The sequence below is a fragment of the Neodiprion pinetum genome, chromosome 3, assembly GCF_021155775.2.
Source record: "Neodiprion pinetum isolate iyNeoPine1 chromosome 3, iyNeoPine1.2, whole genome shotgun sequence".
Taxonomy (NCBI): Eukaryota; Metazoa; Arthropoda; class Insecta; order Hymenoptera; family Diprionidae; genus Neodiprion; species Neodiprion pinetum.
Window position 1 is genome coordinate 41792913 of NC_060234.1, and position 24359 is coordinate 41817271.

At 40.8% G+C, this 24359-nt stretch overlaps 1 protein-coding gene across 2 annotated transcripts in view; it reads right to left on the reverse strand.

Annotated features, from left to right (window-relative positions):
- The window catches only part of nvy (CBFA2/RUNX1 partner transcriptional co-repressor nervy), a 61348-nt gene that overhangs the window by 17461 nt on the left and 19528 nt on the right, over positions 1 to 24359 (reverse strand). For both annotated transcript variants that reach the window (XM_046617372.2, XM_046617371.2), the window contains one exon: positions 12093 to 12371. In XM_046617372.2, coding sequence (XP_046473328.1) covers positions 12093 to 12321 — 229 coding nt within the window. In that variant the 5' untranslated portion in view covers positions 12322 to 12371. The remainder of the gene's footprint in view (positions 1 to 12092; positions 12372 to 24359) is intronic.

Below are 24359 nucleotides of genomic sequence, written 5' to 3' on the forward strand. Positions count from 1 at the left end.
ACGCACCCTCGACCCTGCATTTCGCGTCCTTTTCGTATAACTTCGCTTTGCCGAACGAGCCACACTTCACTTCTAATTTCACGAACGGTATGCCCATCGAGCATTTTCCATACGTCGAACAAATGGAAACTTCGACGAAATTAATCGATTTGCAATATCTCTATACAGGTACCTATATAAGATGGACTGCAGCCAGTGTGCAAAATTGTATCATATGTGTACATTACGAGGTAAGTGGACCAATTATTGACCCTTTTATTTTCCAAAATTATAAATTTACGACGAAAATCGATGACTAAGACCAACTGCTAGAATTAAAGATCAAACAGATACAACCAAAAAACGGACAGGGCCAGTAACTGGTACACTTACCTTGGGAACGTTGAACGAACAGTGGTTAAAATTGAATGGTAAAACAAAGAAGCCTTTGACTCTTGCTCAATTAGTGTACGAGGAAATTGAACTGTGAACGTTTGATTTCCGGGGTTACTTGAGCATGTAGTGGGGTAATATATCGGGGTCGTGTAAAAGACAATGGGAGGAAAGGGTGCAGGCTATAACCTTTCGAAGTTTATGGAGTAAATAGAGATTCGAACACTAAATGAATAACTTACGGGTTTTCTCCTCAAGTTCGACCGGCTGGTAAAGTACATAATATATACCTATAACTATGTGGTATGGTATATATGGACGAGCCGCTAATTACTCGCGCCTTTATCTCAAAGTTAGAAAGGCATCGTTGTCAGGGGGTAATAGGTATAAGGGGCTTAAGTTAGCCGCCTGCAATTATCCCTATTGTCTTCGGGAAGAAAATCGGCCCTTTCACCCGCACATCGCTTTTCACCCCCACACTTGGGCAGAGAAACGCCGCATACGTCTATTAAACCGAGGCCTGCATCGGCTGTGGGAAATATATTTGTCTGGAGGAGCTATCATCGTTCGAGGTGCAGGAACCTTTCGCCCGCATCCGCGGTCTCCGGGGGTCGGTTGCCTTTCCGTTTGGCCCATTATACAGGCTCGAATATCCACACCTAAATCCGTTTCTAAGTGTAGGTGAATATTCGGGTTCAACAAGGGGCACTCCACTTTTAGAGGTCGACGGACATTGATCAATTTAAACGTTTTTTTTCCCTTTAATTGCCGCATGAACAAACGTTTGAAATTCTTTTTACATCCGGTCGAAAACTGGACAAGTTGTATTGAGAAATATTGAGATCACTTGTAAGTTTTACGTGACAATGAATGTTATTAATTATTCTGGGAAAATTAACCGTCTCATATGAAAAATTGACGAGGCTTTTTAATGTCTTCGACCGGAGTCAGGTATTTCAATGTTGAAGCGGGAATGACAAAGCTGTGCATTGTTTCGAACATATAAGTAACAAAGAATTTCTAGTTCACCGTGAGATCGTGGAGGATCGAATTAGGAATGTTCAGGCCCAATATAATTGAACTTAAAATTTACTAACAATAAGATTAAATCTCAATTGGACATTCTTCTGACCCACCAAGACCTGCGGGATTCTGGAAAACGTTGATACCTGTATCTAGAAGACTTCGAAGGTGGTTCCCTTGAGGTCCTTCGTTATAGTCTTTCGAGTATAATAATTGAGAGTCGCTGACGGTAAGTAAGTAAGGTGGGACTCAGCTGTCGTCTTCTAATTGCCGGGACAATGCAACAGATGGCTTTGATCGCGCCGCCCTGAAGGGGGGGATGCGATGGCGGGGGGTGGGGGTTGGGGGTGAAGCTCACCCCTTCGCTGCTCAAACTTTGCCACCCGCAGCCATCAGCGCAGCCATTTTATTTGCCCACAGGTCGAGCTTTTGGCGGCAGTTGTAACGCGCGTGAAAATTTTACTATGGTAGACGATTTCCTGGAGTATGTGGAGTAACCATGTTTTTTTGGAATCCTGAATATTCTAGGTTTTTTTTTTAATTGATCTATTACCGCGGTGTGAAGATGGGATTCAAGTAAGTTCTACGATTGTTCGAACTTTCCGTGGTTCCAATGTTTTAGAGTGTTTTGAAACCGGTTTGGTAAATACGTCATTGTCACAAGAATATACGATCATCTTTAGACACGAAGATGCTTGCTTTTGTCGATTGAACCAAAAGCTTTTCCGCCGGATGAACGAGACATCTGTCATAATTTATCAAGTTCCTCTAACGCGTAGTCGAGTGGTTGTGGAGTTGTTATTTATTCATACACGAAATTGTTCAGCTGTTGCCAATCCAACGTTGTTGAATAGAGAAGTGAAAAGTGCCAATCAGCTATGGGAAGAATTCTCGTAATGTACCATAACCTTGAAAAATGAAACTAGCCAGGAACAAGCAGAGGGAAGAATAATGCCGGGATTGATTTATTGGGGCATTACGTCTGCGTTGTGTAATTCAAAGAGCGAAAGGTCTTTTGGGTGTCGGGAGAAACAGGTTAAGCCATAGACCCAGTGAAAGCTCCGCGGATTTCATAGAGCATGGAAGACTTCGAATGATGGAACAACTTGCCTTAAGGGTAAAAGCTCGCCCCGTATTTCAGTATGCAAAACGTGGCTTGGACGTGCTCTTTGAGGTTTTTGAAGCATGGGTCCGTTGTGCTTACACGAGCTTTGATGCGGCGTTATTAACAAGTGGCGAAATGGTTATATACCTGGCATATACCTTATACGCTCGGGAAACCTTTGAAACATGCTCTTTCATTCTGCACCTTATATCCTCTCTCTCTCTCTCTCCATCTCTTTCTCTGTCTATTCCACGCCTACTCGCTCCCTGCTAATTTACTACAAATCCTACAAGGCTAGTCCTGAACTTTACCTGCAGAGCTTTTGATACGGGAAAATTGCTCCTGGGCCAAAGTCATTAGTCTACGTCAGAGTCGACCGTGTGTCCGCATTTAAATACCGGTATAACTTTGCGCATCATATGCGTACGTATTTACCCCACATACGGACTTGGCATTTCACATTTTTACTCGTGTAAGTATACGTTATGATGTAGGAACAAATAGTCCGGTATAATTTAATTGCTCGAATTGAGGATACTGCAGATCTTCGAGGACCAGATGAAAGTAAATTTGTATTTCTCAAACACTTTTAGCGGCTAATAATGAACGAAGGTAATGCTCCAAACAACCACCGTGTTTCCTGCACTCGGACACGTTCAGAGCCAAGTCTAGCACCCCCACGGTGTAGTTTAACTGGGTATGACGACACGTAACCAGCCGCCAGAAACGTGCCAGTCTGACCGCAGCCGGACCGTAACTACTGGTCCATGATTTAAGCTACGCAAGATGATCTCGTTCGGCGTGTTAAATTACTTTTCTCTAACGACACGGCGCTTCTTGAATCGGTAAAATTAGACGATTCACCGGTGAATGCAGATATATACCAAATAGATATTAGCGTTATCGAATTCCACCGTCAGACGAGATTTTCATTGAAATATCGCCGATGAAATATGACGTATTTCGATCTCTGACTCGGTTTTACTCGCGTATTCATGTAACACGCGTAGAGTTTAACACCTGCGATAATTACCAATGAAGGAACGAACGAACGAACATTCTACAGCGTCGAGAGCCTGAGCCGAGAGAAAATCTCAGCTGTCAACTGTCAAACGCAGGATTCAGCGCAAATAGGCGACATAGCTGCGAGCTCGAGTGTAAAAGATGGCAAGTACAGGCGAACGTTTAACCTTTCCATGAAATCGCTGCAAGCTCGTTCGATGATTTTTCAAAGCTCAAGTACGCAACCGGGTACAAGATTCGGTCGTTTCTACTATGTGTATACTGTTGCGTGGCGTAAAATTGAAGCGAGTCTTGTTCAATTACGAATGATGTAACGTGGGAAATTGATTCCGTTCGATGTACTAGTTATAATATACTTAATTGAGACGGCACTTGGTACCTAATCGACTTCCATTGTCCGAATTGACTATTGTAATTGATCGTGGACGTAACGATGAGCGCAAAGTCGTTGTTGCTATTAAGGTAAACGGACTTCACCAGCCACTAATCAACGACTGTTGAAACTATTCTATAGGAGTTACGTTTAATACGTCCGTAACGTGTTCGTTATACGGTTATACGTAACGTGTTTTGTGACAATGAGGTATTATAACGGTAAAATATGAGATCAAGAAGAAAAATTACAATCAAGTTCAATTTTATTTTAAAAAGCATGCCTCCTGAACATGAAAAAGGTGATGAAATCATATAATTTAAATTTAATTCATAAACTGAAGATCGTCAGTTTCAATGAAAGTTTCATCATACCTTCTGTTTTGTTCGTAAATGAATTAAATTTTCTCCCAATCAAGTTATTAAAGAATCTCTCTAACGAAAATCGGACTTATTTTTCGGCTGATCGTTGCTTTTGAAAAATAATTGAATACAAACAAATTCCCAAAACTTGTGAAACTTAAAAAAAAAAAAAAAAAGTTACAAAGCAACTTTTTGTCCACCAAGGAAAAAGAAAAAATATCTACCACAGAAACAACGCAGTTATTTTTTTTTTTTTTTTTTTACTAGAAAAGAACTCGCAGTCGTAATTAAGAGCTCTTTCATTACTCTCAGCAAGCGTAGCAGTAAATAATTTCTTCCAATCGATCAGAGTTCTACAGATTTTATACAGTCAACTATTTCTTCTTATCGCCATTGTAGGAAATAAATTTCCGAAATCTTTAATCATAAAAGTCTGTTAAATTCAATCTGAAGAAATTATTTACTCATAACTCGTTGACGTACCTAACGGGTAGAGTTTTTTTGAGCGAAAGAGAGTTTTCAGAGACAAATTGGAATCGAATTGTTTCTTGGGATCAAAACAAAAAAAAAAAAAAATCGTGCAGGTGAATATCGTTCGCTGCAGGAAGGCCGCGTATTCGCGAAACGTGGTGTTGGGTGTACCCCGGATATCATATCAGCTGAGAGCAATGCTCGGCTGGAAGTGTTGGACGTGCCTTATCGGGCGTGGACCAGACAGCTAGAGTCAACCGACCCCGCCTGCGTGGTATCCGCACCGATTCCGCCGTGCAGGGTTACAGATAACGTCGAGCAAGCCAGGGTAAGGCTGGTTTCGAGGTTCTGTGTACACACTGGTGGGCGCCTAGCGCCGGTCGGCTTCAACCTTTCCCTATAGGTTTAGGCTTTCCTCTAGAGGATCGCCCGCCGCCCTTGCAAACCTCGGGGAAACTCGCCCCTCGGCATTGGAGGCTTTAATTTCGCGTGTCAGGGTTATGCCGGCGTTTTTTTCATCTCCCTTATTCTCATTCTCTCCAATATATTTTTATTTTACTTCTTCCATCGCAATTTTTATTTCCTCGAAGAGATTTTTATCCGAAGAAATTTTACAAACCTTACAACGTCCGTTACATGTAAACGAGCCAAGAATGTTCTCCACGCCTTGTTTTAAATTACTGTAAAAAAAAATTGTATCGCAGATTGCGAACGAGCGATATTATTGTTCGATATGCTTCAACGAGTGGATAGTGATAAATATCCAGATCTCCAGGATCTGGAAAATTGAAGAAAGAGATGCGAATATTTAAAAAATTGAAAACTTCTTTAGAATTACATCTATGCCAAATTTTTTAAATCTTTTCCATACTTGCAGTCCGTAAAAACATTCCTGACAATCTCTCGTTTGAGATTTTTCATACAAAAATGAACAAAAGTGTGCGGATGCACACCTTAAAAATATTTCATAAAGTATAAAGATCTCGCATCGATTCGCACATTCAGATATCTTGATATTACCATTTTAATCAGGATTCTGATATCGATAATAAAACGAGTTTTTTCGAGAATCGAACATCCATCGGACAAGGGTATCTAATTTCTGACAATCTGAAATTTCAGTGAAGATTATCTCTCGTAGGAAAAACCTACAATGTTAATTTCTGACAAGTGGTATAATTTCAAAAACTTGAAATAACAAGAGAAAAGGAAAAAACAGTTGCTTCGAATACCTCGACATCAAAATTATGACTCTTAAAAAAAAAAAAAAAAAATAAACCTCGATCAACAAAAACTCCAATACTGTCCCCGTAAAGATCTAGAATTCTAAAAAAATGTTTACGTAACATTTTAGTATAAAAAAAAAGCTTTCCATGATCCTGATAAGTTACGTGGTAAATTTTTTCTTCCCATCATCCTACGAAATTTCATCCTCATTCTTTTTACAGAGAAATAATCTCGACGCTCGCGTTGCGCAAGGACGAAGATAAATTGGGTCAAGATACATCGCGCGGCTCGGCGGTTCAGGCGGTTGTGTCCTGCAGGGGTTGTAATAAGCGTAAAACCTTCTCGCGTACGTGTTTGTGTATGTACATGCGGCGTAGTTCACCCCCCCCCCCCACATACGGATCCTGTAACCTCACCTAACCTGCGAACGGAGGTTGGAACTCGTATAGGACGCGGGCAACGGGTACTAGAAACCACCTGCGTACCCGTCGAGGCGATCCGCGACCCCTTCCGCACCTGTGCCCGCACTTTATCACGCCCCGCTGTATTTTCCAAAGTCTATTTCACATAATTCCTATATATTTTCTGGCGCCGGGGGATCGTGTGCGTAGGTATAGCTTATGTACGATCCTCCATGTATAACTTTGGGCCTCATGCGTCCAAAACAACCCCTCGTGGTCATCTCGACGCTGTTACGTACTCTCAGCTTTCCAAAATTATTCCAGTCACGTGAAGATATTGTTGGTTTTTTTTTTTTTTTTCTTCAGAATTTGATTGCTCGAGGATTGATTATACTTGACATTAATTTTATCGCGAGATAATCGCACGTCGAGTACCAGTTGAATTATTATGTTCATACGATACGAAGGTCTCTTCGAAAATGTGAAAATATTTGATATTAAAGAGAAAAAAAAAAAAAAAAAAAACCAATTAAACCCGAATTATTTTTCAAAATTTAATTAATTGTGAACTGATTAGATTCGTTTCAAATCGCTTAGAAATTGTTAAAAACTTAGTTGATTCGTCAATTTCACTCTACTTGTACTTTCTACAAATTCAACGTCGTCATAAAATCTCGCATTACCCACGCAAGTTTAACGAAAGGAATCCATTTTTGACCAAACAACCTCTTTAACTGGTCACCTGTAAATAACCGATAGCCAGATTTGATCGACAAGTAATTCTCTCGAATATTGTCTTTCGATAACTGACAATGAGATCTTAATTATCGTTTCATCACCGGAAACGATCGACCGAGTAAGAATAGGTTTTGAAATCGTTGTTCTTTTGATTTCATTGTGTTATTATCTTCATCTCCTTCTTCTCATGCTGTTCTTTCAAGTAAAAATAAACTTTCACTGATTCTTCTATAGCGTATTACACAGCTATAGATATGTATATGCATGGGTACTCGGTAACTCGATGAGAACTTTCTCAGATGGTGCGGGGGTGTTCTACTAGAAGGTAGGTTGGTAGGTAGGTAGGCACGTGCTTTCCTCTTGCCCAGAGGGCTCTACTCCTCCTTCTCTTTGTCCTATCTAACTTCTCTCCACGCAGCACTGCGAAGCTTTCATACACATTTTCGACCGGTTCATCACCTCCCTGATCCAGCGATCAAATGAAAAGAAAAAAGAGTGAAAATTTTCCACCTCTCCTCCGAACCAACTGAAAACATGGGATGAGAATGGTTTCATACCTAAAACAATAATTTTTTTCCTCTCTTTTCTGAACACTACACTTTCAAACGTTTTTTCAATTAACTCTCGCGGTTGAAAGATATTCGGCTTTCCCTCAGCTCCTCACCTCAAGTGATCAGGTTCATCTTCTCTTCGGTATATAAGTTTGAAGAAAGCTCGGATTATGCCAGGACAGGTACCGTAGCCATGGTGGTGTGGCGAACACATTAGCGCGGAGAACATCCGCGGCGCGTGCCTCTCGGCTGTGTACCAAGGATTTGAGGGGGATTCGAGAGAGGTGAAAGCGTTACCGAGGTACCAAGCACGCACGAGAAGTCTGCTCTGAGATATAAGGTATATAATATGCAGTGTGTAGATGTAAAGTTATCCTAAAGAAACCCAAGAATTAGGTACTGTATTCCTTTTTCCACCTTCTCTTGTCCCTCGTTTGCCTGTACTTGGAAAGAAAAAGTAACTAATCAAATTATCTAATCAACTGGTTCGATGAGAAACAAAAGCAACAACAGAGTGATTGTTGTAATTGGGTATATAGGTACTTATACTGGGTAGCTTTTTTTTATATCCTGGAGATCATTCGATACTTTTCTGTTTTGTAATGAATATATATTCAAGTTTGTTCGTACGTGGGATATTTATTTTACAACTGATGAGAATCAGTAGGTTTGTCACCGCTTATGCACACATTTGTATCAGAAAATTTTTAATCAGATACGTATGGAGGAAAATGGAAAGGACTGATTAGTAGAGATGAGAGAGGTGGTGCACTGCGGGTTCGCCCGGGTAGATTAGATATCCTCGAAATGCGCAGGTACCTAAAATGCCTCGATGCTGCAACGATGCGAATGGATCTGTATACAGGATGGGTACATTCATTGGGGGTATACGGGTGCCCGTATGCAACAGCCACTTTAACGTGCCCATTACACACCCACAGAGTATAACATAACGCATCCAGCCAAGCAATTTGCACTGCGGTTAGCCTGCAGTGCTCGATTTTTAGTAACTTATCCATATCCGTTGGGCGTCGATGCGCAGCATCATCTTATCCAACCCTCCACATTCTCGCTATTCTCCTTATTCAGTTTTTCTCTGTCCGTCACTCTGTCCTGCGAGTGAAAGAGCGTAGTCTCCACAGTGTCCAAGAAAACCGAGTCAACACCCATCCATGCGATGCACCTGAGACTGGCTTCACTTTCGCCTTTCCTCACGTGGAGATATCCTCTCGTATTACCGCTCGAGTGGTTTGGAAATTGATAATGAAGGTACTGTCGATCAGGACGTTATTTCATTGGGTTGAGAATCAAGCACTGCGAATATCATTCATGATGACGATAATCGTAGAGAGTGAATTAGAAGTGTTCCTTGACTGGGAACCATTTCAAAAGCATGGATACGTCAGTTCGAAAGGCTTTGTGGGTTTCCGTACTGCCGTACCAATTATTGCCGCATCCTGTTCGAGTTGTACGTCGGAGCGATTGGTGTGTTCGAATGTCTGGCTACCCTCTGTATACAGTGCACCGGAAGTGACGAGATTGGGTCTGCGAAGAGGATGTAGCGATCGAATCTGTATCATTCAACGTATATAATAAATCCATAACCCCGGTAGCTTGGCCTAGATGTTTACCTAACGGTTCAATCCACTGTTCAAGAATGGAAGTTCTGAGGATGGGTGCTGATTAATAATCGAATTCCCTTTCGTCTCCATATTCTCCTTCCTATTCGATGATCCTCACAATCAGCGCCGTCGCCCTTTTCTCTCTTGAGCTTGGATGCTCACCGCTTGTATAATCCACCGTCTAGAGCCCATCCCTCTTCTTTATTCGGTGTTACATCGCTCCAGGACGTTGTCGGATTATTATCATACCTATGTACACATCGATTTGATCAAATCCTTACACCGTTTCAACGAAGCGCAATGCATTCTAGAACCGGGAACACATGCCGGACCGATACGCCGGATAAAAATAACACGGATTTATTGCGAACGCTGGCCAAAGCGTTATAATCCATGCACCAGCTGACTCGACCTGACGACTATCCGTAAGGATGACACAATGCGGTGACTATACTTGTGTGTAATTAAATGTCGCGAAAATGTCACTGCGCAAGTATGAACCTCCTCAATCTCTTTTTTGTCTCATTCTGTATTTTTACTTTTTTATACGCTGGAGGGTCACGATGCATGTGTCTTTACATGCGCTTACTTTACATGCAGACTTGCAAGTGGACAGGAAAAGGTCTTCCGACGAATCGCTAATGCAAATTGGGGAAAAAATTATAGCTTGATATTGAACTATTTTTATTCTTTTCTTTAATTGTTTGAAAAACTTTTAATAAATCTGCGAAGCATTATGTGAAAATAATCAGTACTCGGAGTTTGCAAGACCTTTGCAAAGTTTGTCAGACATTTTTTTTTCGTCCAACCGTCTAAAATCTTGCCTATAAAATGTTAAAAATAGGTTTTCATCAGGGCGAACCTCAAAACGAATATTAAATCCTAGGTTCTAAAGGCCGAGGGATGAATTTTAACGCAGCTGAATCTTGAATCGGCTACTTTCGTATCTATCCGTTGATTAAACGTTTTTCGAGTGTCAACCTCGTCGCGCAGGGGCGGCGTACGTCGGATGCAGAGGACACTTTCGGGATGTCCTCGTAAAAGAGGAGGAGCTACGGGACCGTGGAAAGGACCCTTATTCCGGCCAAGAAGACACGCATGAATTATAGAATATAATATCGGCGGGTAACTCAACGACAATTAATTGGAAATAAAGTTGGGAGAAGTGTAAGAGAAGAAAAATGGCGTTCAAACCATGCTTCGTGTTTTTGATTCAACGAGTTGATTACCTCTTTTTACGACTCAAACGCAGTACGACACGGCATGGTAAAATATGCAAAATGAGTTCGCGAATTATACGGGCAGTATTTTGTTTAATTCTGGTGTATGTGCGAATTATCCTCCGTTTGCAGGTGATCTGCGCGAGATGGTGATCATCTGGCTTTCAGTTTTGTTTGAGGTTTGTTGCCTGCAGCGTGTTGTGACCCGTCAAGAACAGGTCTGCCACTACCATCGGGAGCACGGCACAGCGTTAACCCTCTAGCCTACCCTCGGTCTCAGCCTCCCACCGAACCCCCTTCCTTCCTCTTTGTCAACGTCTTAAGCAGAAGCGTTCGTTCCTTTCTCGTGCGAGCACTCCAATTTCTATTGCTTGTATTATTTTGCGAAAGCTCTATATCGGCTCTATTATACTTTCTCTTCAAGGTGGACAAGTTTTTTCGATTTTTTCTTTTTACTTTTTAAAACGTGACAGCTTGCCGAAACGCTTGATTTGCTCCACGATCTTTGAAAACATCATTTTGAACCAGTATTTGTTTCTAGGTTTGTACATTTTACCGATCGACATTTTGTCTCGTGGTCCACGTTCGGCGAGATGTAGCGAGGTGTCAACCAATCGTGAACAACGTGAGACAAATGACGATCGGTAAATTGTACCGTGTGCTTTTAGTTGTCTGAATGCAGGCAGAATTCGTTAAGGTGTACTCTGAATTGCAGAAATGCAGGCGAATTTAGTTTAGGATGTACACTGAATTGCATAAATGCAGGCTGATCTAACCAAGGTTAAATTGCCCGTGGGACATTTCCACGAATTAACTTAATATATCAAGGTTGAAAGTTGCCGGCGAGAAGGCCGCAGATGCGCAGTATGAAGGGCTCGAGAGAATTTCTTATTCTAAGTTTAAAAGTAATGTATTAGTTGCTAATCACGCGATACAAGGGAGTGAACACGAGCTTGCAGCCATGGAACGGCGGAGCTTTATAATTAAGTTTATCGGAAAATGAGGGGATCCGACAGCCTGCAGCCTTTGACGTTTCATAGTTGGCTCGCCGCGGAACGATCAGGCTTGTTTACAGCTATAGAAGCTTTGTTAATCCGCTATAAAACCGATTATAATCGAAGGGAAGTGAGGGAGGAGTATGAGTATTGAAAAACAAAGGTTTTGTAAAAAACACACGAGAGAAAAATTCTTGACTCAACTCGCCTGAGACACAACGGCGCGCGGCTGTTTTCAGAGTGAATTAAAAGACAACAAAGCTAAAATAGTTGTTGACTCAATTATTTTGACGAATTCGACAGAGATCAAGATATATTATTGGTCTAAGTATTTACGTCTAAGCTTACCTCGTACCTCACGTATACTGTGAAATTATAACAAGTTTTCGATTTTTACAGCACAACTGACTTTTATACAAACATACGTGTTTTTCCCACCCAATATTTTTTTCTGCATTAAAAACTGCGGTAATATTTTTTTCAGAAATCGTTGTATCTGCTTATAATATTTTTTCACTCGATGCAAAAAATTCGAATAAATGTGCGCATATTTTACAATCGTGGCAATAATCAAGAAATGAATTTACAGACGATAAATGATTGGCTGACCTTTGCTCCTCGGTTTGAGGTTCAGGTTGACTGGGGAAGGCTCGGGGTTGTTATTCGTCGTCGGTGTGAGTTTTGAGGCCGGCGTGTAGCTGATTATGGTTTTGGCATTGGGGGCGTTATTCGCCCCCGTAACAGACGGTGCGTGAGTGGTACTGGTCGGCGACAAGCACTCCTTGGCCTCTTCCTTGATCTTGATACCGCAGGAATCTTCCTGCACGTCCATTTTCATAATCGTTTGTCAATTTCGTTTTTTTTTTTACAACAAACGGTGGCAGCTGCCTGTAAGAAGAAAAATGACAACAACCATTGAAATAATATTGTATTACAATTGATGGAAGTGAAATTTGTTGAAATTGGGCAAATTTTCACCAGATTTTAGTAAAATCGATTGGCGAAATCTCCGAGTCTGCAAACAACAGCAGCGGTGAACTCGAATATATGTAAGTTTTTGCGCGAGATGCCGAACGCGCTGCCCCCGCTTATTTCGGCAGCCCGGCATCGTCTCGCGCAAAAAATTCGCATCTGCATCTAATTACGTTCACTTGACCTCAACGATTTTTCACGCTTAACCTATACCCACGCCTATATACGGTGTCTATGATAATCACGTGTGGTGCATTATACATACGGAGATGGGACATATATCATTAGCGTACATGTAACATAATTAATAAAGTACACTCGGTGTCCCGAAAAAATCAATTTCTCGATATTGATTCGGAGATATTTTCCGATTACTATATTTTTGTTACAAAAAATTACAGTATACCTGTATATATATGTACGTAACTGCTCGATGAAGGTACCGTACTTTGTTTTTCCTATAGTACATTTTTCAGCTTTGAAAAAGGGAATGAAAAATAAAAAATAAAAAATAATCGGCGGAAGCTCGCGTCGATTTTCGAAACCGCGGTTCTTTGACCCTGTCATTCATTATCCTTGTAAGATATTTCAGTTTTTCAATTACCAGAGAAGGAAGGGTGGGAGGGGGGAGCTTTCGGTTAACGGCAAAGCTTATATAGTAGACGTTATATCCACGTTGTCGGTTCTCTATGTATGGGTACTCGAGCGCAAAGCTTTTCGGTATTGACTATCGCGCCGAGTGCGAATATTCTCACGTGCAGGTTTTCACCATGTCGGCAGTTCGGCTTGTTCGATTTCGTACAGGGTGGATGGGCGTGTGCCAATTCACCCACAAAACCAATCCATACCTATGTATATATTATTCTTAAGTTCAGGTCGACTTGCCGGTCGGAATAACAACAACAATAATTCAATTAACGATAAATAAATAATTGTTAAAAAATAAATAAAAACAAAACAAGCCATTCATCGAATACGTTTTTAATAATTCGAGCATTAAAATATTTATGAAAAACAGACAAATTAAAGAGTTTCGATGTATTTGTATGCATATTTCGAATAAAAAAAAAAAATCAATGTTGCGATTAATGAAAACGATCAAAACACACTAATTTAGGACGTAGTTATCATCGTCAGTAACACGCAATACGATTTTTTTTAACTTTATAAATATTAAGTGAACACAATTCAGACCAAAAAATTGGCGGAAGATAAATTTGTAACATTCACTGTTGCGTCTAATTTGAGTTAAAGGGTATTCAAACTTGTTTGATCGGTGACAGGTAATATTTTCACTTTAATAAATTTTTTGAAAAATGCTTCTCTACTTTTCTTTTTGTTTTTTTGCTTATGTTCCTTTTTAAAACTCTTCACTTTGAGGGAGACGAGCGATTAGCAAGGGACGAGTTACGGCGGTTGCAGGCTAAACGGATCAACGCGGATCAACCGCTGTTATTTATACGTATATCTATGTGTATGTATACATATATATATACATATATATATATATATAGGCATGTACCTATCTACAACTGGTTCGGTGTTCTCTGGGAGTGTTTAAATAACATTTCAAAACCACAAAAACTGTCTGGTATTCATCGCTGATGCTGAACCAGCCCTGCAGACTCAGCTTATATCATGCAGCCTACGCATTTAAGCGTAAAGCCCGTCCGATCGTTATAAATTTTGGAATCATTTCTCCTTCACGCGTCGCGGTATATCCTCAATTCGTGCCACGTGTATCACATGCTTTGGCATACAGTACTGTCCACCTTATCGTTAATATGTCGCGATGTATTTATATTGGCTCAATTTAGTGGCTTGAAAACGTCGGATCGAAAGAGTTGTTAAATTGTCGTCCGTAAAAATAATTTGAGAGTAATATTTTTTTTTATGTCACTTGGATGATCGCTTTCCAGATTTCAACACATCGTTTCCATATTCCGTTTCTTTCGGCTTTGTATTTCAGACGGGTGATTTCGAACGATTGGACGTATCTATATACTGTATAAAGAGCTTGATGAGAAAACTTACTTTTTAAAGAAGGTATTCAAGATTCGAATAATTTTTATACGAATTTTGAGCGTCTAAAAACTGACTATTCAAAGTACTCTCCATAGATTTAAAATAAAAAATTAATTTACATCACTTCTAAAAAGATATCCCTACCTAACCGACAGAGTTTGTGTCGGCTGTTCGCTCAGATTTCTTCAAAAATGTCAGTACGTATAGAAATTTGAAATGTGACTGCGGTTGGTTATTTGCGCTGCAGCGTGGATCGTCAAGTTTCACAGAAGACTCCCGGTAATTTCGACTTTCTATATACCCTCTACAATTTAATCGAATTAGGATACAAAGCGAAGAAACAGGGGCCCAGAATTCCATGCCTGAACCTCGGTGTCAACAATCAAACGAATTTCAAATGAATCGAGATATCTGGCGGGCCGGACGAGCACGCGTCGAGTGAAGGGACTAAACAGAGCTCTCCTGTGGTCTCGACCACATGGCCATCCCCCTGCAGCCGTGTGCGTGCGACCCTCGCCGAGTCATAGACACCGCGCTATGCATCTGACAGCCGGGATACGAACCAGAAGCTGGTTGCCGGCCTCGGGCGACTTCTGCTTTCAGAGCGGAGCTTGACGAGTCCAAACAAATAAATTCACCTTCGGCATCATCAGCTCCGCGCGCTGCACGCCGGGGATCGTTGACGAGCGATCGTATTCGACTCGTTTTCCGTTTCCGGATTTGAAAGGGCCCGCAGAATCGACTAGACGTCAGATTTAACCACTTCGATATATCGCACGCTGTCGATTTTCCCCCGAGCTTTTACGTCCGCGCGACTAAATTCCAGGATTTTTTCACCTCGGAGGCTGCCTAGACTTGGGAAAAAATCATCAAGCAACTGTTTTCAAATCATTTTTTTGGCCTTATGGTAAGCGTTACCTTTTTGAAAAAAGGTGAATTGATAGGGCAATTTTTTTACCGAGAGGGTGCAGATCCTTTGCACAACGAAGTTGGCGTCAACCTTCTGCGAAAGTTTTGTCGTTATTTTGAACTTGAACTGCACGACATTCGTTACTTTATGAATAACTGGGTTAACGGATGAAATCATCGAATCACGCGTAACCACCTAAATTCATCGAGTATCACCTGACCGCTAGATTTATAACAGTCGAAATCTGATATTTGTGACATTTTCTAGTGTTCCTTTTTTCGGGTTTGATATGATTCCTGTTGACCAATTTAGGGTTGGTGGTTATCAGGTCTTCACAAAAAAGTTTGAATCGTGATATTCAGACCTAAAAGAGTGACTCAAAAGTGGCGGATGAAAATTAATTATTGCACACTAATTAAACGACAAGTGCCACCAGTGTTATTCATATAATCAGAAATAGCCCTGTTTTCAATTGTGTCGCTGTATACGGGTTTTCTTTATTTTTTACCTCTTGTTCAGCATTACAATAATCTATCACCGTAAACGATGTTTAGTAAATGAATGATAAGTGAACAGTAACTCTGAAATTATGAATTTATCGTCCTTTTAGTGGAAACGTTTTGATACAGAAACAATGCGATCATAGTTCTTTTTCCGAAATCAACCTAAGCCTGATTTCCTCGCTGTTATTACTATAAAATTTAACACACAAGATCTTGTCTAGTGGATTATACCGCGTGGGAAAAGAATTGTGCAACTAAATTTCTTATACTCGAAACTCAATGACGACAGAGAAAGTGACTCGAGCGACAAAAAGTGACTCCTTTAAAAAATAGTAACTAATAGCGAGAAAAGTGATTGACTACCAGCCCTGCCAATTGGACAACTTTCAAGATCGAGAGTTCGAAAAATTTTATTTCGAGAAATAAAAAGGGGAGTTAAAATAAATTATTGTTCGGTTTTACCAAATTATACGCATACAACGAATATTACAATTCCCATCCTGCTCACTGATCTCTGGATTGTTAATGAAGGGATAGGTGCGGGCGTTGCGGGGATAAAGGAGCGGAGCCTGCGTTAGGCAGGCTTAAACAACAATTTGAATTTGAATGTGAATTTGAATTTGATTGATTCCATTTCACGTGCGGGTACCACGGCGGCCGCATATTTCGTCTACGTGCCTCGGCAGAGCCGCAACGCGCCAACCAACGTCGAGCAAGCGCGTTGCATATTAATTATTATTTCACCCAGAGGTTTTTAATTAAATTTACGATATGCACAAAACGTTGGGCCGAAGCTGAATTGCACGACTGCTTCGCGAAAAACTCACTCCCGATCGTAAACAAGGACGAGAGAGAGAGACACTTACCTTGGCGGTGTTTTATACATAAAATAACATAAGAATATAAAGAATTTTCTTTATCATTTTCGTTATTCTTATCGCGTACACTTTGATGAAAAATATGATCTTTTATTTGATCGAGTATCCTTATAAGCTGGTCTGCGTACTTTTGTTTTTTTTTTCAAATCTCAGATTCATTTCGAAAGATTTCCCGCCTGTTTACGCAACCAGCGTTGATAGGCTCGTGTCGAATGACGTCACTAGTCGTTTCCATACAGACGGCATATGACGACGTACAGCGAGTTTGACTGTCCGGTAAACCTCTGTATATAACTTCAAATCTTTTATCATTCTTGAAAACCTAAAAAATCTAAAAGTCGTTTAATTTACAAAATAAAAAATATATCCTCATACATCGCGTCAGTCGCGAGGCGATATGTCGTAAAATTAAAATCATTGAAAATTCAAAAAAAAAAAAAAAAACCAAGGAAAATGTGGGGCGGTCGCAAAAAGTTGGAAAGGGTAAATTTGAACAGTGGCAAAGCAATCCTCCGAGGAGTTGCAAAGGGAGGAAGAAGGTTCGAGCACGTCGCGTCGTACGGGAGCAGTGATGAGGGCCAGGACTACATACGAATCCGACTATACATGGGTGAGGGTACATAGGCGGGAGGAAGAGGGGAATTGGCGCGGGGTGGGGGCCGGGGGGGGGGGCAGGGGAGGAGAGGACAGCAGGTGGCCAATTTCCCATCCGGAACGTATTTCTGCGCCCGAGAGTCGCGCGAGGAACCCCTCTCTTCCTCTCTCTCTCTCTTTTTCTCCATCTCCCTTCCACTTTTGGCCCCCCCCCCCCTCCCTTCCACCGGCTCCATCCCCCCGGAGGCGTCATCGGCGTCCCCAATATCACCGGGAGAGAGAATAAGTTTTCCCGAAGGTTGCGCGCGACGATGTTCTCCAGGAATTATGGACGCGGGGCACCGTTGAAAGATTGGGCCCTCTAGGCTCGAACCAATCTCTCAGTAGGTACCGTTGTTGCCCCCCTGAGGCCTTTAACTTGAATTCGTCTTTGACGTCTGAACCATTATAATCAGTTCTGCAACCGTGAGTTGGACGGATTTTCGATCTTACCGCCGGTTCACAGGCGCGGAAGTGGATGGCAAAGGGGAGGTGGGGTGGGGGGTAAGAACTTTCTTCAAAGCGAAAAGTTTATCCGAATTTGACCACATACATACGTTGAACGGGAATACATAGATCTCTAGGAGTGATAATTACAGGAAAATAATTAACAGCTAGGAATTTGAATTGAGGAATGAGAATGTGTTTTTGAAGACTTTTTTGGAATCGCTGTATCGATCAAAAGAATATCTTTTTGTTAACATGTCACCTGAAACATAGCATGAATATCAGAACCGCAGATGAACCATCTTACTTTTTTTCGGTAGTATCCTTTTGGACTGCCGATGAGACGGTGAATGGCGGATTCAGTTAATTTTTACGTTAATACATTAGCTCAAAGAGTTGAAGCGAATCGTGTAATGCAAAATCATTGAATCACCCTGGACGAAGTAAAAATGTAGATAATCAGTACTTATTTCCTATTCCTAGATCGGAATTGTCAATAAGCCATACATCGATCCATACGACAAGAGGTTATGAATCACGTTCACCTAGATATTCGTACGTAGTACGTGCATAATGTATAATAATATGAATACGTATGTACGGCGGGTGAATCCGTATGAGAGGGGCTGGCCATTGGTCGTGGTAATGGGAAACGGGATGCAGGCCTCTTCCCTAGACCGTACCATAAAAATTCCAATAAGTCTGACCACATCAGGTACGTACTACTGCTCCGTATGTTACTCGATCGGTTGCCTGCCTGCTTGCCTGCCTGCCCCTATAACCTTTGGCCAAAGGGACCAAACGGCTAAGTTCCACCGAGGGAAAGAAAGAGGGAATGAATTTTAACCGATCGATATTACGGCGGCCCGGTTGCGAATCCGCTGAAAAGAAAATGAAAAAGGGAGAAAAATGATGCGAGCTTAATGATCAGGCTTATACTCTCGACTCAAATTCATACTCTCAAGATTTCGTTGCAGCTGCAACATAAATTAGTTAAAAAAGACTTGAAAAAAAAAAAAAAGAATCACAAAATTTGAAAGATCAAATTTTGATTTGCTCGTTGCGTCTGACGCACGAATTTGTACACATGGATCAGCTTTTTTCTTCACTCTTAATCCGCATGGTTTGAGAAATACAAGTTTGTGAAAATTATTTCGGCCGACAAAATACCGAGAACTGATAGCTCAAATTTATCGTATCTAAAGCTCCTGTCAGCCGTTACTACTTCGCATCTTCGCCGGCTTTACGCGCACCTGACTAAGGCTACAGTGGAAAGAGCTCGCGGTAGTCAGACGCCGGTTTGCGGACGACGATACGCTGATACTGACCACTTTCTACATCCGATACAGCAGGCAGGTGAACGTTTCGAGGTTTAGTTGCGAAATTTTTGCGAACTGAGTTCTTATTCCACAAAACACCAAGTTCTTGTTAAAATTTGCGGTCTATGGATTTTCTGATGTTTAGATAAACAGATTTTGAGAAATTAGCGATGATTTTTATTCAGATATTCCGCAAGTATTTAAAAAAAAAAAAAAAAAAGAAACAGTGGTACCACAATTGCTTTAGGATTGTCTGGAACTCAGTAAAGTGCAGTGGTAAAACGAAACATGTACTCGTAGTTGTCCAATTCTAGGACAGTATGAAGCCATTGGAAAATTACAGAATAACGAATTTTGACTCGACGTTTCGTTGTTTTAACGTTGATCTCGTATTTTCACAGTGGAATTTGATCGATACAGGTAAATAAAAAATGAATTAATCACCGCCCATCATGGCGGATAAACACGTTTGAGAAAAAGGAAAAGGAGAGTGGTAAAATGTGATGAACTTGAAATGGTACACGGGTGGTGAAATTTCCACGGTACGGTAGGTACGAGCGATTTAATAAATCCCGCGGCTTCTCTCCCCCGGAACTTTTGGTCTTTTTCATAATAGTGTATATAAACCGTGCGATCCTGCGGTATAAGAAATGCGAAAATTTAAATCAGGATTGCGACTGTAAAAATTGACGTTTGTAACGAGATCGCGTGCACGCAACGCGTCGGAAAAAGTGGTTTTATCAATTTCCCCTAAGGCTCGCGGCTACGGGGGAATCGCAATTTCCCAAAACCACCCTCCTCAGCTCGTGTCTGCGTTAAAATTTATATCCAACACGCACATTCCTTCACGTCTAATCGTAAGGTTCTCTTTATATCCTGGCAATAATTTCCGTAGTTTTTGATTTCGTGGGGCGAGCTATAAAAACTCAGAGAAAGCTGACGTTTAAACTGCTTTCTCTGACTGATTGCAAGAGAGAGAGAGAGAGAGAGAAACTTTGTCCTTCTGTGAAATTTCCGGTGTTTCTTTCTTACTGTTTTTGCTTTTTTTAACCTACGTCAGTTGTAAAGAAGTAAGAGGAAAGAAAGATAGGCATCTATAAGCGAGTGCGTCGGGTTATAAAATTAATACGATTTAGCATAATATTTTCGTCGAATAGTCTTCATCAAAGTAAACGGAGATCGTGTAATCTGTCATCTTTGAATTCACGAAACACGACGCGTTGGGCGAAGAAACGATGTGAAATGGATGAAAAATATAATAACAACAATCATAGAGGAGGGTTTAATAAATAATGAAACAGCGAAACGGGACCGTGATAAAACTTCTCTGGATTTCGGTCCAGCTTTGATCCCCGCTGGCTGCCTGACTGGCGAACAAATTTCACGAGCAGCAAAAATCGTTTCGAAAATAAAATATGTGATGTATACTTATTATTAATTATAATCTTTGTCAGAGGGATGCCGACGCGTGCACGTGCGTAGATAAATCTTCGCCGAGTTATATACGATATGTATGATGTGTGTACATACATGTATGTATGTATATACCTTATACATGTACCTATATTCGTCGGCGTCGTCGCGTCGTCTCTGCCTAGTTACTTACTCACCATACGTATATAAAATCATAATTCCTTTCATAATTTTAAGACCGCGCTGTCTGGCCGTGAATACGATTTCAAAACAAATAAGATTGATTACAAAAATATTGTATATTATACGACATCAAAGGTGATCCAACAAATTGTGATTAAAAGTAAAAACACTGCGGTTTTTTTGACTTTTCGAACAAAATTATAATCAACTTTGTTACAATGTTAAAAAATTTTCATATTCGAAGTTTTATTGGGATACTGAACAGCGAATTTACTATAAATTTACTGTTTATTCAATTTACAAGTACGATAATTTTACTACACAATTTATTAAATTCAAATTACTGTTTTGTGTTTTTCCCATAAACTTTAGTGAAATAAAAAATTTTCATGGTTAATTTAAGACAAATACACAGTAAATTACGTCGCTTTATTGTAAATTTGCAAACTGATTACGCGAATTGACAACTTTTTTTTTACGCAATAAATGTGTAGTAGATCCACAATCATTTTTATCAGTGTAGACGACATTTTGATGCAACCTAATTTAACTACAGTTCAAAAACGCATAATATTCTAGCGAATTAAATATTACTACGATAAATTTCTTTTTACAAATTGTACGTAATACAGGTATACAACATACTTTTTGACAAAACTGTGTAAAAATTTTCGACCACGTGTTTTTTCTACTTTCGTAATGCGGTCTGCGGATATTAAATTTTAAATACCTATCACACGTGTATGCCTATACAATATACATATGTACTTGTGCTTAGGTGCGTGTTTGTGTATATATTTATATACCCGGTGAGTTCGTAATATAAGGGACATTTACACGTGCTGTGAACAACGCAGAAGAGACCGCAACACCGCCTGTACGTTATTTACGGTTTGGCAGCCCGCATCTACGATATATACCAACGAACCTAGGTTTCGCTTCGACTATAGTTTATGTATGGGGGATTCGATACCGTTTTAACCACCGTCCCAAAATCTTTCCCCCCTAAATTTGAGCCCTGATTTTCAATCCCTTACCGCGTTCGACTCAAAAGAAGTTACTTGAATCTTTATACACCATATTTCCTCGATTCGTTTTTTCTTTCGCTTTAATGCAATTTGAAATAAACCTTGATATACGAAAATCCCGAGGAATGATTAAAAAGAATTCGACTAACGAAACGTGAATGATGAACAATTTTTCATCTATCGATTAAAAAATTAGCGGAAATTTATTTTTTACGTCCTTTTTATTTATTTATTTACCTTTTTTCTTCGCTACCGTTGACAAGGAACGCTAGAGAATCTTCTTTGTGCTCCGTGCGGACAGTAATTCCGTATCTTGAGACGAAGGGATGGGCAAAGTCGTTGGACTGCAGAGGCGGGATTTGACACACGTGGCAAACACGTGCGCGACGCTGGAATATGTGTAACGTATGTACGTACGTTGGAAAGCTGGAAGTTGGCTCGACTGCCAAAATAAATTGTAAAGGTTTTCCGCTATTGCAGTAATTAGCCAAGATAAACCTCGGACTTTTCAATATTGAGACCCACCCACCCACCCACCCAACTTCGTTATTGGAACGTATCCCGAAAATTTGAATGCGCTGCAGGGTGAGCAAAAAATTCAAAACTTAACCTTGTACAGTCGGAACGGATCGCGCGTCTAAGTTGTGGGTGATTTTTATGAAACTGTTTTTTCAACTTAGTGAAATGAATTCGCCGGAATTGAGTTTCCGAAATATATTTATATTGCTGTGAATTTCATCCTCGTGTTTCTTCCCCCCCCCCCCCCCCCCCCCTTCATATCAGGCTCCATTTCTCACCAGTACAAGGTGCCACGTCACGATTTTCTCGTCAGATATAATATATTTATTTTGAATACTGCACCGCTGTGGTGGAAAATTATGGAATAATAAAGGAAGATGGGCAACACAACCAGTAATATATATCCACGTATACTTCTGTCAGCTGATAGATAATTCTATGAGCTCTGTCTCCATCCCTCTTTCCGCCGAGGAGGGACCGAGTCCGCGGCTGTCGATAGCACAGGTGTAACCTGAACAGGTGGGATTTCTCCCTCATTTCCCCACGGACCTAGGGAGCAATTTTAACATTACTATTAAGGCGGAGCTGCCCCCGGGATTGAAACGAGCACGCATCGAATGTCGCGAACAGCATGCGTACGAATGTGTGTCGTGTGTTAGCGATAGGAACGTGTAATATGCATACATGCGTATCTGATAAAACTTTATCAATTGCTACATCTCTACAGCTCCGCACGATCGAGGAATTTCAGGAAAAACAACCAGAGGAGAAAAAAATATCCCAGAAATTTTGAGCTCACCATTTATTAGTACGATCTTAAAGATAACTCGTTTTAGGTGTAACATCACGTTATTCAAGGATACAAACGATTCCTTCCACGAACAAAATTTCCCTGATATCATCGATTCCGTGTCCGCAGGTTGCGAATTTTTAAAAAGATTCGAAGCAGCGATATGTGAACGGTGAAACTTGACCGGGTTAGTGATCGACTGCGCATGCGCAATATAATCAAGCTCTAATCGTATCCAGCGGTGCCAACTTACTCGAAATCGGGAGATGAAATTTCGAAATCTCCTGAGTACAGTGGCGAATCGACATTACGTTGTTACGATGACTCGTAGCAATCATCAGTCGTTAGTCAGTTAAAAACGAATATTAGTTGCTTTCTGAAATAAATGCTTCGACTATTTGAGGCCTGTTTAACCTAAAAAAAAATCGCAACACCTGCACAACCTCCACGAGTCGCGTCTGACGGCTGAAGCCGCAGTGGCCAGCCTGCGTTTAAAGACGTCGATGTTCGCGCATGCGCAGTCGGAAACTCAATGCATCAAGTTTCACCTTTTCCTCTGTGTATAACATTCGAAATTGTGCATCAAGGAAAATCGTAAAAACTGTGCAGATCGATATTTGAGATCCGGGTTATTTTCCGGCTTTTAAATCTGTTCCGGAAACGGAAGTCGATTGTTTACTGTCTCGCCAAGCTGCTCCCGATTAGCCGAGGTGTTTCCGGTATTAGTATAAGAAGATGATCGCGCTCTACGGCCTGATGCAATTAGCCGGTTTACGTGTCGTGAAACATTATATCTGGGTATGTAAGGTATTGGTATAATGCCTCGGAGAGACTTTCGTAACGCTCTTAAATACCTACCGAATTAAATGAGTGACAGCCAGGTGCTATTCAACACGCTTAGTTTTCAAGGCTCGATCGTTCTCGAGAATAAGAGGAAAACCGATAAACGCGCACATGGATATACAATCACCTACAACACCTATGTATACCGGTTACACCAACTATTACGCCCGGAGTTTGTTATACTCATGACATCGTTTATTTACACAGCTTGTTTCGTCCGTCTTGCACAGTTTTCTTCAGCCGAGTGTATGAGTATCTGCGAGAAATCTACGTGCTCTTTACCTACACACCTTTGCTCGTCTCTTCTTACCCATAACTTACACATATACATGCCGGAGGAAAAATAATACGGGTAAAATCGCTTCGCTCGAACCACAAGATTTCCCTAATCCCCTGCGAAAATTTCCAAGAGT